The 11,803-nt window shown below is 41.0% G+C and overlaps 1 protein-coding gene across 4 annotated transcripts in view; it reads left to right on the top strand.

The window, feature by feature from the left end:
- The window catches only part of LOC111149707 (HPS5, biogenesis of lysosomal organelles complex 2 subunit 2), a 47,243-nt gene extending 37,270 nt beyond the window's left edge, over nt 1-9,973 (top strand). For 3 of the 4 annotated variants that reach the window (XM_022506933.1, XM_022506934.1, XM_022506935.1), the window contains 5 exons: nt 277-396; nt 2,065-2,178; nt 3,551-3,657; nt 6,958-7,228; nt 9,065-9,973. In XM_022506933.1, coding sequence (XP_022362641.1) covers nt 277-396; nt 2,065-2,178; nt 3,551-3,657; nt 6,958-7,228; nt 9,065-9,125 — 673 coding nt within the window. In that variant the 3' untranslated portion in view covers nt 9,126-9,973. Of the gene's footprint in view, nt 1-276; nt 397-2,064; nt 2,179-3,550; nt 3,658-6,957; nt 7,229-9,064 lie in introns of those variants that run through there. The other variant, XM_022506936.1, reaches the window with a different exon arrangement.
- Nucleotides 9,974-11,803: the final 1,830 nt, after the last annotated feature.

Consider the following 11,803-nt stretch of genomic DNA (forward strand, 5'->3'; position numbering starts at 1 on the left):
TCCTCTGATTAATTTACATGTGCCATACTAGCCTTATTTCTCTCTCTCTTTTTTTTTTTTTTTTTTTTTTGGCCCTTGGACATTTTCTTTATTATCTTGAACCCACCTGTTCATTTAAAAGGCTGTCAGATTTTCACCTGCATTTCTAGACATTTTGTAGCAGAGCATTTTCATCTACTATTTTTATCCCCTAATAACATTTTCTTCACATTCCCACATTTTATGTCTCCTTTCTCAGTGTGAAGATTGGTGATTTTGTCCCCAACTTTCTTTTAGGCCATCCTTCCTTGAGTCCCTTCTACAACCAGAGTCTTTGAGATTGGATTGGCTGCTTTTGGCCATGTCCCACGATGCTCCCCCAAGCACAAGCATGATGGATGATGAAGGAAACCCTAGGTACAAAAGTTCTCTTTCTAAGCTCTGATTTTCTTCTGGAATGGAACGACTAGTCACATACAGCATTCTGGGCTTTCGTCAGGGAGAGCTATGGAAGAGACTGACTCAAGTCATGATAGTAATGAGATTGTATTTCTTAGTGGTTCTGAACATTTTTTGAGTTATAGATCTTATAAGGATCTGATAATTCCTTTCAGAAAAATACACATCTCTGCACAATTTTGCACATGATTTCAGATTAAACTGACCATCTGAAGCTCTTTCATGGATCTATATTAAGAGTCTTTGACGATTCAGTCTATATTAGAGGGAAAAAAATTGCATGTTTTCATACTGGAAATTTCTAGACATAGCTTGATTTGGGACTAAAAAAAATAACTATTCATTGGGACGCCTGGGTGGCTCATCTGGTTAAGCAGCTGCCTTCAGCTCAGGTCATGATCCCAACGTCCTGGGATTGAGTCCCATGTCCGGCTCCTTGCTCAGCAGGGAGCCTGCTTCTCCCTCTGCCTCTGCCTGCCTCTCTGTCTGCCTGTGCTCACTCTTATCTGACAAATAAATAAATAAAATCTTTAAAAAAAAAAAACTATTCATAAAAAAATATGCATTGGTACATGTAATGTATTAGAAATGTTCCTTGTGTTTTCCTCTAGCAGAAGCTTTTTCTTTTTTTTTTTTAAGATTTTTATTTATTTATTTGACAGAGAGAGATCACAAGTAGACAGAGAGGCAGGCAGAGAGGAAGGGAAGCAGGCTCCCTGCTAAGCAAAGAGCCCAATGTAGGGCTTGATCCCAAGACCCTGGGATCATGACCTGAGCCGAAGGCAGAGGCTTTAACCCACTGAGCCACCCAGGCGCCCCTAGCAGAAGCTTTTTAAAAGCCCCTAAGTGCCTATCTTATATGCCTAGACAAAAGGTCTAGAATGACATACAGTGGCTGTCTGTGAGTGATGAATTATAGGCTTCTTTCTTTTGCTTTTGAATAATTAAAAGTGTCTAATTTTTAAAAATAGGCAATTGATTTTACTGGAGAAACAGAATTGGCATAAATTAAAATTACATATTTGAATATTATGATTAGTAACCTCAGTCAACCAGCAGACTATGCCCAAAACTTTAAAGACATCTAACCAAGCAAGCACCAAATGTTTGCAGAACCACAGCAAAATTTTAAGTACCACAGTAGATTAGTGATAAGGCCTTTGTCCTATAAAAGTGTTTAGTGCCTTCCATGTCATAGAAATATAGTTAGCTGCCTTTAGCTTTTTTACAGAGCTGATCCTATCCAGGATTTATGACGAGAAACTAAAGAGGAATTGTTACCCAAAATTCGGATGAGTGGAATACAGTGAGAGAAAAAGTATAACGAGATTTACATATAATTAGATGAATGTAGTTACAGAACAATTAGGAAATAAAACCTGTCAGTGACCGATATACATATAAAAATTTTTTAAAAAGAATAAAACTTAGGAAAAAATAAATAGGTATTTGTACAGAAAAAAAATAGCTATTTTTAATTTTTCAAAAGCCAAGTAGAAATGTTTGAAAAATACAATAGTAATGGAACAAGTAAAATTAAACTCTGTTCTTATCTATTAGATAATGAATAAACATTTTGTAGAATGTATTTCGTATTCCATTTACTGAGAGCTTTTTACTTCACAGGCCTCATTCACACTTGTCTTCGTGGGGCTACAGTCAGCTGATGCTACATCTCATTAAACTACCTGCAGATTTTACAACCAAAGAGAAAATGACTGACATCTGTAAGTCTCATGGGTAAGTGAGAATTTTTTTTAGAAGCTGAAGTTAAAGATTGGAATCATCTCAGTTAATAGCTTTGCAGTGAAGGGCTTGAATTGGTATGCTTTATCATTTGGGAATTCTCTTTACTATGGAAAAGTATCTTTTGTTTTAAGTGCTAGTAAACATCTTTTGCCTTTTAAATTTTGTGTGTATTTTTTCTTTGTGTAGAAGACACTGGCCCTTGCAAATTTCTCTTTCCCCCTGGTCCTTAGCTAGCCCCAGTTCTCAGGCACTTAGATGGTATTTAATTAAGCACCAGACTGTGTGATAAGACTTATAATTGGTGCAGGGTTCTTGAGAAGCCAGAGATCAGAATATGCCCAGTAGAAGTGCTGGTGAAGAACTTAAGGAGGAGGTAAGACTTTGGAGGTAAAAGCCCTGAAGACTGGACAAGATTTTTATTGATAAAGGAGCCCAAGACGAGGAGGGCAGGGGCATGAGAAACTGACATCGCTTTTTGTCTGTACCACATATCAGTTCTTTATTGCCTGGCAGTGTTATCTTATGGCTCCACCTGGATTATAATCTTTTGGAGATAGGGACCTGTGTCTTCCTTTTTTCCTCATAATGCCTTAATTCAGACAGTGGTAGGTACTTGATACATATTTGTTCTGTGATAATAAGGGATGAGACTAGCCAGGTGTGGTGGGTGATGAGATGATATAGGACCTTGACAGTTCATCAGAAGAATTTAGTTATCAGTAGAGACCTTTTAGACTTTGGGGTACAAAAATGGCATGATAAAAATGGAGCTTTCTGGAGATCATTTCTGGTGTCATACGTGAGAAGGGTTGGAGACAGGAGGGCCAGCTAGGAAGTTGTTGCAGTAATTCAGGTACGACTGAATTGGTGATTAGTAAGTAGGGCAGCAGAAGGAGCACATTCTGAAGGAAAATGCAGTGGGACTTAGACACAATGGGTATAGCAAATGAAGGAGGGGGAAGAATCAAGGAAAACTTCCATAGTTTGCATATTTGGGGAAGAAATCTGAAAGTTTATGAAGTATATAAGATTACACATTTCATAATTGGTGCATGGCCTAAAATGTCAGTATTTATCTCTAGCTTTTATTGTTTTTTTTTTTTTCTTTCTTAAATACTCCAGATCAGGGCTAATAGAGCTGTCTGTAATAATGGAATTATTCTACTGTGTTGTCCAATATGGTAGCTACTAGCCACTGTGGCTATTGAAAACTTAAAATATGGATTGGTCAGCTGAAGAACTGACTTTTTATTTTATTTAAATTTAAGCAGCCACATGTGGCTAGCGTCTACTATATTGGGCAGCATAGCTCCAGATAAATTCACTGTTTTGATTCCTTTCTTCAACTTTATTCTCTTTAAAGTTTCTGGCCTGGATATCTTTCTCTTTGTTTGGAGCTGGAGAGAAGAAGAGAGGCCTTCACCAATATTGTGTGCCTGAATGATATGAGCCTGATGGAAGGGAACAATGGTATGTAAATCCCAACTGGTTACTCTTGGTTATATTTTAGAAGTCACTACAGATTTTTCAGTAAGAAATTTGATGAACATTTTGATGATCCCATATGTAATTCTGTAATTCTAGCTAGCCATCAAATTTGTGGATGTTTGTTTTTGTTTTGTTTTGTTTTTTGTGGGGTTTTTTTGGTTGGTTTTCTTTTTTTCTAAAGATTTTATTTATTTGAGAGAGAGAAAGTGAGCAAGAGTGAGCAGGAGCGAGGGGAGGGGCAGAGGTAGAGGGAGAAAAGGGCTCCCTGCTCACAGGACTCAATCCCAGGACCCTGGGACTGTGACTCAAGCCGAAGGCAAACGCTTAACTGACTGAACCACCAAAGCATCCCGCAGGTTTGTTCTTTTTCATTTATTTTGTTTGTTTTTATCTATATCACTTAGTGTATCACAAAATCATAATTAGGAATAAACTATAGGCATCTTTTTTATTAATGAGTGTCTGCTTTGTGTTAGGCACTATACTAGGTCTTTTTTCATTGCTGGTTAAGTGAGATAACAAGCTGTTGGAATAGTTCCTGTTATTTCTGTTTTATAGAAGTTACAACCGAGACCTAGAGGAAGGAGAGTTAGTTTCCCCAGAGCCATACCACTGGTGGAGCAGGTGTTCAGACCCAGGTCTGATTATCTCTAAAGTTTGTGTTCAGATTCTTTTCTCAGAATCGTATTGCCTTTTCCACAGCCAAATGTTAGATCATCAGAATGAACTTAAAGTAGAGTGGCAGTCAGCTTTTCCTAAGCCTTCATAGGTATTTAGATAATTAAAAAAATTTTTTTTAATTTTCATCAGTCCAGCCTAGATACAATGGCAATCAGAAGGCCAGGCTTAGGTAATGGTATCTGAGGCCTGAGAGTCTGTCGTGAGTGTTCTGTAGTGTTGCTTTATTCGCCTCCGTGCAAAGATGCCAACCGTGTGACATCAGGGTCCTTCATTCAGCAGTGTGACCTACAGCCTGGTTCAGCCTTGTTGGTGTGGGAGAGGGAAAGTTCCATCCGGGCAGAGAAGCCAGTGACTGGCAAGTGTTAGCTTCAGTTGTCCCAACTGTCACAACGATTACTTAGATCATCTCTGTTTCAGAAATGAAGAGGAGGGCTGGGTGGTTCTGCAGGACTAGAGCTGTAGACATGGATACACTCCTGAAAAATAACCAGAACAGTTATGATAGGCGTGGTTTATATTTTTCAAGTTCTATCAGGATATTTATTATATATAAAAACTGAAAATTCAGGGGTGCCTGGGTGGCTCAGTGGGTTAAAGCCTCTGCCTTCAGCTCAGGTCATGATCCCAGGGTCCTGGGATCAAGCCCCACATCGGGCTCTCTGCTCCACAGGGAGCCTGCTTCCTCCTCTCTCTGCCTGCTTCTCTGCCTACTTGTGATTTCTGTCAAATAAATAAATAAAATATAAAAAAAAAAAAACCTGAAAATTCAGGAAGCATAAAGAAGATAAATATCACTTAAAATCCTTTCTGCCCGGGGCGCCTGGGTGGCTCAGTGGGTTAAAGCCTCTGCCTTCGGCTCATGTCATGATCCCGGGGTCCTGGGATCGAGCCCCGCATCAGGCTCTCTGCTCAGAAGGGAGCCTGCTTCCCCCCTTCTCTCTGCCTGCCTCTCTGCCTACTTGTGATCTCTGTCAAATAAATAAATAAAATCTTAAAAAAAAAAAAAATCCTTTCTGCCCAGATAAAAGGATTCTGAATATTTTGTTAAAGTAATAATAGCAGCTGTTCTTACCCTTGGTCTAATAAATGGGGGTCTTTTCTTGACACTTCTGTTTCCCTGTAACTCATAATAATCACGCTTCAAGGCATGTTGGTTTTACTGCCAGATGTAGATCTGTCTGTGTACCTCCTTTGGCTCTACCACCAGCTCTCTGGTCCTAGCTACTTGCCCAGATGGCTGCGGTAACCTCAGAATTAGTGATCTGGTTTCTGTTCTCTCCCACATTTAATCCATTTTCCCTATAGCAGCCAGAAGCATTCCTTTTTTTTTTTTTTTTAACATTTTATTTATTTATTTGACAGAGATCACAAGTAGGCAGAGAGGCAGGCAGAGAGAGAGAAAGAAGAGGAAGCAGGCTCCCTGATAAGCAGAGAGCCCGATGCAGGGCTCGATCCCAGCACCCTGGAATCACGACCTGAGCTGAAGGCAGAGGCCCCAACCCACTGAGCCACCCAGGTGCCCCCAGAAGCGTTCTTTTACAAAAATTGGATGATGTGGCTCTCCTTGAAGCCCCTTATGTAGAATTCAGAATAAAATTCAGGCCTTTGTGCACTGTAGGCCTTTCTTTGAGTTCTTGAATTCAAGTTCTGTCCTGTGACAAGTTGCCTTGCATGTTTCCTTTGTCAGAAAGGCAGACTCCTTCATCTTCTAGGCCTGATGCCCTGTGACCTCAAGCTGCCCATATGTGAGCCCCAGGCATGTGCTCTCTGAGCTTGCCAGGTCTTTCAGCTGTCTGCTTACCTGTCCCATCCTCATGGAGCCCTTCTCAGATCCTTCCCCAAATCTGTCATTCTAATGGTTTCCTGATCTTTTTTCTTTTTTCTTTTTTTTTTTTTTAAAGATTTTATTTATTTGACAGACAGAGATAACAAGTAGGCAGAGAGGCAGGCAGAGAGAAGGGGGAAGCAGGCTCCCTGCTGAGCAGAGAGCCCGATGTGGGGCTTGATCCCAGGACCCTGGGATCATGACCTGAGCCGAAGGCAGAGGCCTAACCCACTGAGCCACCCAAGTGCCCCTTTTCTTTTTTTAAAGTAAAGATTTCATTTATTTATCTGGGAGAGAGTGCACGCAGGAGAAGCAGGCTTCCCCTGAGCAGGGAGCCCAATGTGGGACTCGATCCCAGGACTCGGGGATCATGACCTGAGCCAAAGGCAGATGCTTAATGAATGAGCCACACAGGCACCGTGGTTCTCTGGTCTTTATCACACTTGGCCCAGTTTATAAGTACAGATTTATTTCTGTGTTTATATGGGTTCTGCCCCCTTTACTGGACTGTGAGCTCCACAAGAGTTAGCGCTCATCATGTCTGGCTGGTCCCGCACAGCACCTTGGGTGCCTAGCCTAGGCTATACCTGGGAAATTCCTGAGTAAGTGGGTGAATGAAGAATTTTGGAGCTAATTTTATGACTTCTCCTTATCGTACATTACTCAACAAATGTTCAGAAGCAACTTTGTGTTAGGATGGTTTTGACCATGTCCTGTACGCAGGCAGAGTGCTTAGAGCCATTAGAGCCAACATTTGTGTGTTTCTGTGTGTGTAGGTTGGATCCCAGAGACTGTGGAGGAATGGAAGCTTCTCCTACATCTCGTACAGAACAAGAGCACAAAGCCAAGCCCCCAGAAGTCACCAAATGGGAACTTCAATGATGGGCCTTCCCCCATCAACGTGGAGAATGTGGCACTCCTGTTAGCTAAGGCTATGGGCCCAGATCGGGCCTGGTCCCTCCTACAGGAATGTGGTTTAACCGTGGAGCTGTCAGAGAGGTTTACCAGAACCTGCGATATCCTAAGGATTGCTGAGAAAAGGCAGAGGTAATAACTTGTCACGCCTTGTCACGCCCTTTCCACAGGTACTTGGGGAATGTGGAAGCTCACAGATTTTCAGAAGGGGGTGGGGCTCTAGAGATGACTCAGCCCAGCCTTTCCCTAGTAGCTGAGGGGGCTGAGACTTCTCTGCTGCTGAAGGACGAGCCTAAGGTAATGCTGTGTTTCACAGTCATGACCGAGACCCTTACGGACCAATGTGAACACCCAGAGCTGACGTGTACTAGTTTGCAAAGACAGCACCAAATGTCACATTGTCTCAGGGCTTTTTTTGTTTTTGTTTTCATCGTGGTAAAATACAGATAACGTAAAATTTACCATCTTAACCATTTTTAAAGTGTCTGATTCAGTAGTGTTAAGTATATCCATATCATCTTGCAAAACTTAAACTTTACCTATTAAGCAACTCCTCATAACGGCCTCTGTGTGGCTTCTGGCAACCACCAGTCTGCTTTTGTCTCTGTAATTTTGACTTATCCAAGGGAGGTATTCCCCAAGACCCCCAGTGGATGATACCTAAAACCATGGATATATTGAACCTCTATATGTACTGGGTTGTTTCCTATATAGGCATACCTGTGATAAAGTTTAATTTATAAGTTAGTGAGAGATTAATAATAACTGATAAAATAGAACAGTTATAACAGCATACCGGAATAAAGGCTATATGAATGTGGTCTTTCTCTCTCTGTCTCTCTCTCCCCCTCTCCATTTCTTGCTCTTTCTCTTTGTCTCCCAAAAGATCTCATTGTATCATACTCACCTCTCTTCCTGTGATAATGGGAGTTGATAAAATGCCCACGTGATGAGATGGACTGAGGGGAGTGACTTAGGCATTGTGATGTAGTGTTCAGCTACTCTTGACCTTCTGATGGGATGTCAGAAAGAGGATTGTTTGCTTCTGGACCATGGTTGACTGTGGGTATCTGAAACCACAGAAAACAAAACTGTGGGTAAGGGAGGAGGACTACTGTATTATAAGTATCTTATATCAGTGAATTCATGTGGTGCTTTCCTTTTTAATGACTGGCTTATTTCACTTACCATAGTGTTTTCAAGGTTCGTTCATATTAGAGCATGTGCCAGGATTTCCTTCCTTTTTAGGGTTGAATAGCAGTCCATTGTGTGGACGTACCACATTTTGTGGATCCATTCAACGTGGGATGCTTCCCCTTATGTCTCTTATGAGTAAAGCTGCTGTGAACACAGACGTACAAATGTCTCTTTGAGACCCTGCTTCCAATTCTTTTGGGTGTGTACCCAAAAGTGGAATTGCTAGATTATATGGAATTCTATTTTTAATTTTTTGAGGAACTGTCATACTGTTTTCCATAGGGGTTACCATTTTACATCCCCACCAGTAGTGCAGAAGGGTTCCATTTTCTCCGTATTCTCAGTTAACACTAGTTACCTTCTTTTTGACAGTACCCATCCTAATGGGGGTGAGGTGAGAGGATACTGTGGCTTTTATTTGCATTTCCCTAATGATTAATGGTGCTGTGCATCTTTTCATACACTTGTTGGCTGTTTGTATATTATCTTTGGAGACCTCTGTTCATGTCCTTTTTCCTATTTTTTAATCGTATTGTTTTTCTTTTTTGAATTTTTTGTATATTCTGAATATTAACCCTTTACCAGATACATGATGTACAGATATTTTCTCCTATAGGACAGAATGCCTTTTCACTCTGTTGATCTTGTCTTTTGATGCACAGATCAGTCAACTTTTTGAATCCTTTAATTTTCTGTGTGTTTTAAAAAGTGTCTTGTAAAGAAAGGACAACAAAAACTAAATGTGCTTGTTTCTTTTCTTTGGGATTTCAGAGCCTTGATACAAAGCATGCTTGAAAAATGTGATCGGTTTCTCTGGTCTCAGCAGGCCTAGTGGAAGAAGATTGAGCAAATGTCACAACGTTTTGAGAAAAACTGAATCATGCTCCCAAACATCCTGAGTGCATTTGCTGTTGAAGGAAATGTACCACCTGAAAACCCTGCCACCTTCCAGGGTGTACTTTTGTCAGTGTCCCTCACTTCTACGTTTGTGGCTCCATCTGTGTCCTCAGTGTTTCTCACCCAGGATTGAACTTTGAAAGGAATCAGTCTTTGTTTGGTGAAATGAAGTGCCCTGGAATCAGAATATGAAAGTTCACAGCCATGCCGGCCTTATTCTGAACGACAGTATTACCTTCTCCTTGCTGGTGGATTAGGATAATTAGTTTCCTGTTGTGACTGTCATGGAGGGAGCAGAAGTTTCTCCTCCCGGTTCCATGAAGACGGATAAAGTAACTGGCAGGAGTTGAATTCTTTTTACATTTTAGCTGGAATAGTTGAGAAATTACTGAAATAAGACCTGGCAGAATGGAATTAGCACATCAAAGAAGTGAAACATTGAGCATTCAAGTTAGATATTTACATTAAATGACCCCATATTTAAATTGAACTAATTTAAAATATATTTTTCCTAGTATTTGATGTTTTCTAATCTGAACCTATATACAAATGACTAATTTATTACTGGAAATGTTTTATCTCTAATCTTTACTAAACGGTGGCCCAAAGGATCATGCACTTTTAAAGATTATTTTTTAAAAGCCATAATAAAGGAAAGCAAAGTACTAACAAAGACGGTAGTAGGTGCTTGTGTCATTTAAGCCATGTACTAGAATGCCTTCCTTAGGCTCCTGTACCTTTGTAGCACATTAACGTTAATAATAAATGTAAAATCTGTTTTTATTTGAATAGATACAAGGTTTATTGTGAGCAATTTGCTGGAAGGTGTGGGTAACCTCAATGTGGAGTAAGAAAAGTTGGATATGTTGAATGATTCAGTCATAACACTGAGAGCTACAGACAGAAATGGCTGTCAGACTTCCATCTGATATTCGGATACTATGTAACCAGATGGGTTGAAGAGATTGTCAGGGACAGGAGGCTTACAGAGTTTCATAGAGTTTTGGGAAGCATAAAAAACCTAACGATTCTTCTCAACAGTGGGGGTAGGGTGGGTGGGTGGGTGGGTGTGTTTGTGTGTGGTTTCCTCTTACCAAGCAATTCTCTGACACCAGTTGGGTGGCTACAGTTCAACCCATTTCTGACACTACTGACCCAGAGGTAGCATCAGATCCCACAGGTAAAGGGCTCAGTCCTAAGAGTGCCCTCCATTTTATTTTTTTAAATTTAAATTCAGTTAATTAACATATAATGTGTTATTCAGAGGTAGAGATCAGTGACTCATCAGTCTTATGAACACCCAATACTCATTACATCACGTGCCCCCCTTAATGTCCATCACCCAGTCACCCCATCCCCCCACCTCCCCACCCCCGCCCTCCGCTTTGCACACTAATTGCATGTCCAGGTTGTTACCTGTACTTCTGACCAACTGGCTATAAATCAGAGGTCCTCATGATCCCTTCCTTGGGTTTGATGATTTGATTAAATTGCTAGAGCAGCTCCCAGAACTCAGAGAAACAGTTTGTTTACTAGATTGCCAGTTTATTATATAAGGACAGCTCAGGAACAGCCAGATAGAATAGATGCAGAGGGCAAAATTTGGGGAAAAGTGTGAGGAGCTTCCGTGCCTGCTCCAAGCTCCACCTTCTCTAAATATGACATGGTCACCAGTCCGGAAATTCTCTGAATCAAGTTCTTGGGGTTTTTTATGCCTTCGTTACAAGGGCGTGGTTGATTAAATCACTGGTCACTGACCATCGAACTTAATGTCCAGTCCCTCTCTCCCTCCTGAGGTCGGGGTGTGGTGGTGGTTTGGAGGGTGGGACTAAAGCTTCCAGTTCTCTAAATCACGTGGTTGGTTCTACTGGCAACCAGCCTCCATCCTTAGGAGCAGTCCAAATGTCACCTCATTAGTACTACAAGACACCTCTGTGGCGCTCATCTCTTAGGAAATTCCAAGGGTTTTTAGGAGCGGTATGCCAGAAATGGGAGGAAGGCCTAGTACATATTTCTGTCAGTCACAATATCTTACCTTCCCACTAGAATCAGCTGGGTTTTGTCCGTATCGGATTATGTCAAATGTTTGTCTGTACTGAGGTAAAGGGCAAGATGCCTCCCTTCACTGGCCTTCAGCTTCTGTCTGTCTGTCCAAAAGAGGACCCAGAAGAAATCTCAGAAGGAAATGGCTTGAACTGGCCCGATGGTGCAATCATTTCTGACAGATTGCTCTAAGGGATCATACAGCAGTCCTCATTTGCCAAGAGGGTACAGAGAAATTTCTGGCATTAAAAAAATAATAAATAATAAATAATTTTTAAAAAAATCACATCCTCTGAATTTATTTTCCAAAGTAAACCAAGCAACAGCAAAAAAGCCCCTTCAGTTAAGCAATAAAGTTTCAACAGTCAAGCGGATATTAGGCAGTATTTCCCAATACAACTTGTATCTTTCAGTGGCCTAAAAATTCTAGAGAGTGATGCAGGGTGGCCTCACTTTCAACAGGGCTACAGGGTAGCGTAGTGGATAAGCGCTTGGGTGCGGAGGCGGGCTGTCTAGCTTCGAATGTTGTTCTGCCTCCTCCTAAATGACCTTGGAGAAGTTACTTTGTTT

Source organism: Enhydra lutris, unplaced genomic scaffold, assembly GCF_002288905.1.
Source record: "Enhydra lutris kenyoni isolate GAN:26980312 unplaced genomic scaffold, ASM228890v2 scaffoldscaffold22, whole genome shotgun sequence".
NCBI lineage: Eukaryota > Metazoa > Chordata > Mammalia > Carnivora > Mustelidae > Enhydra > Enhydra lutris.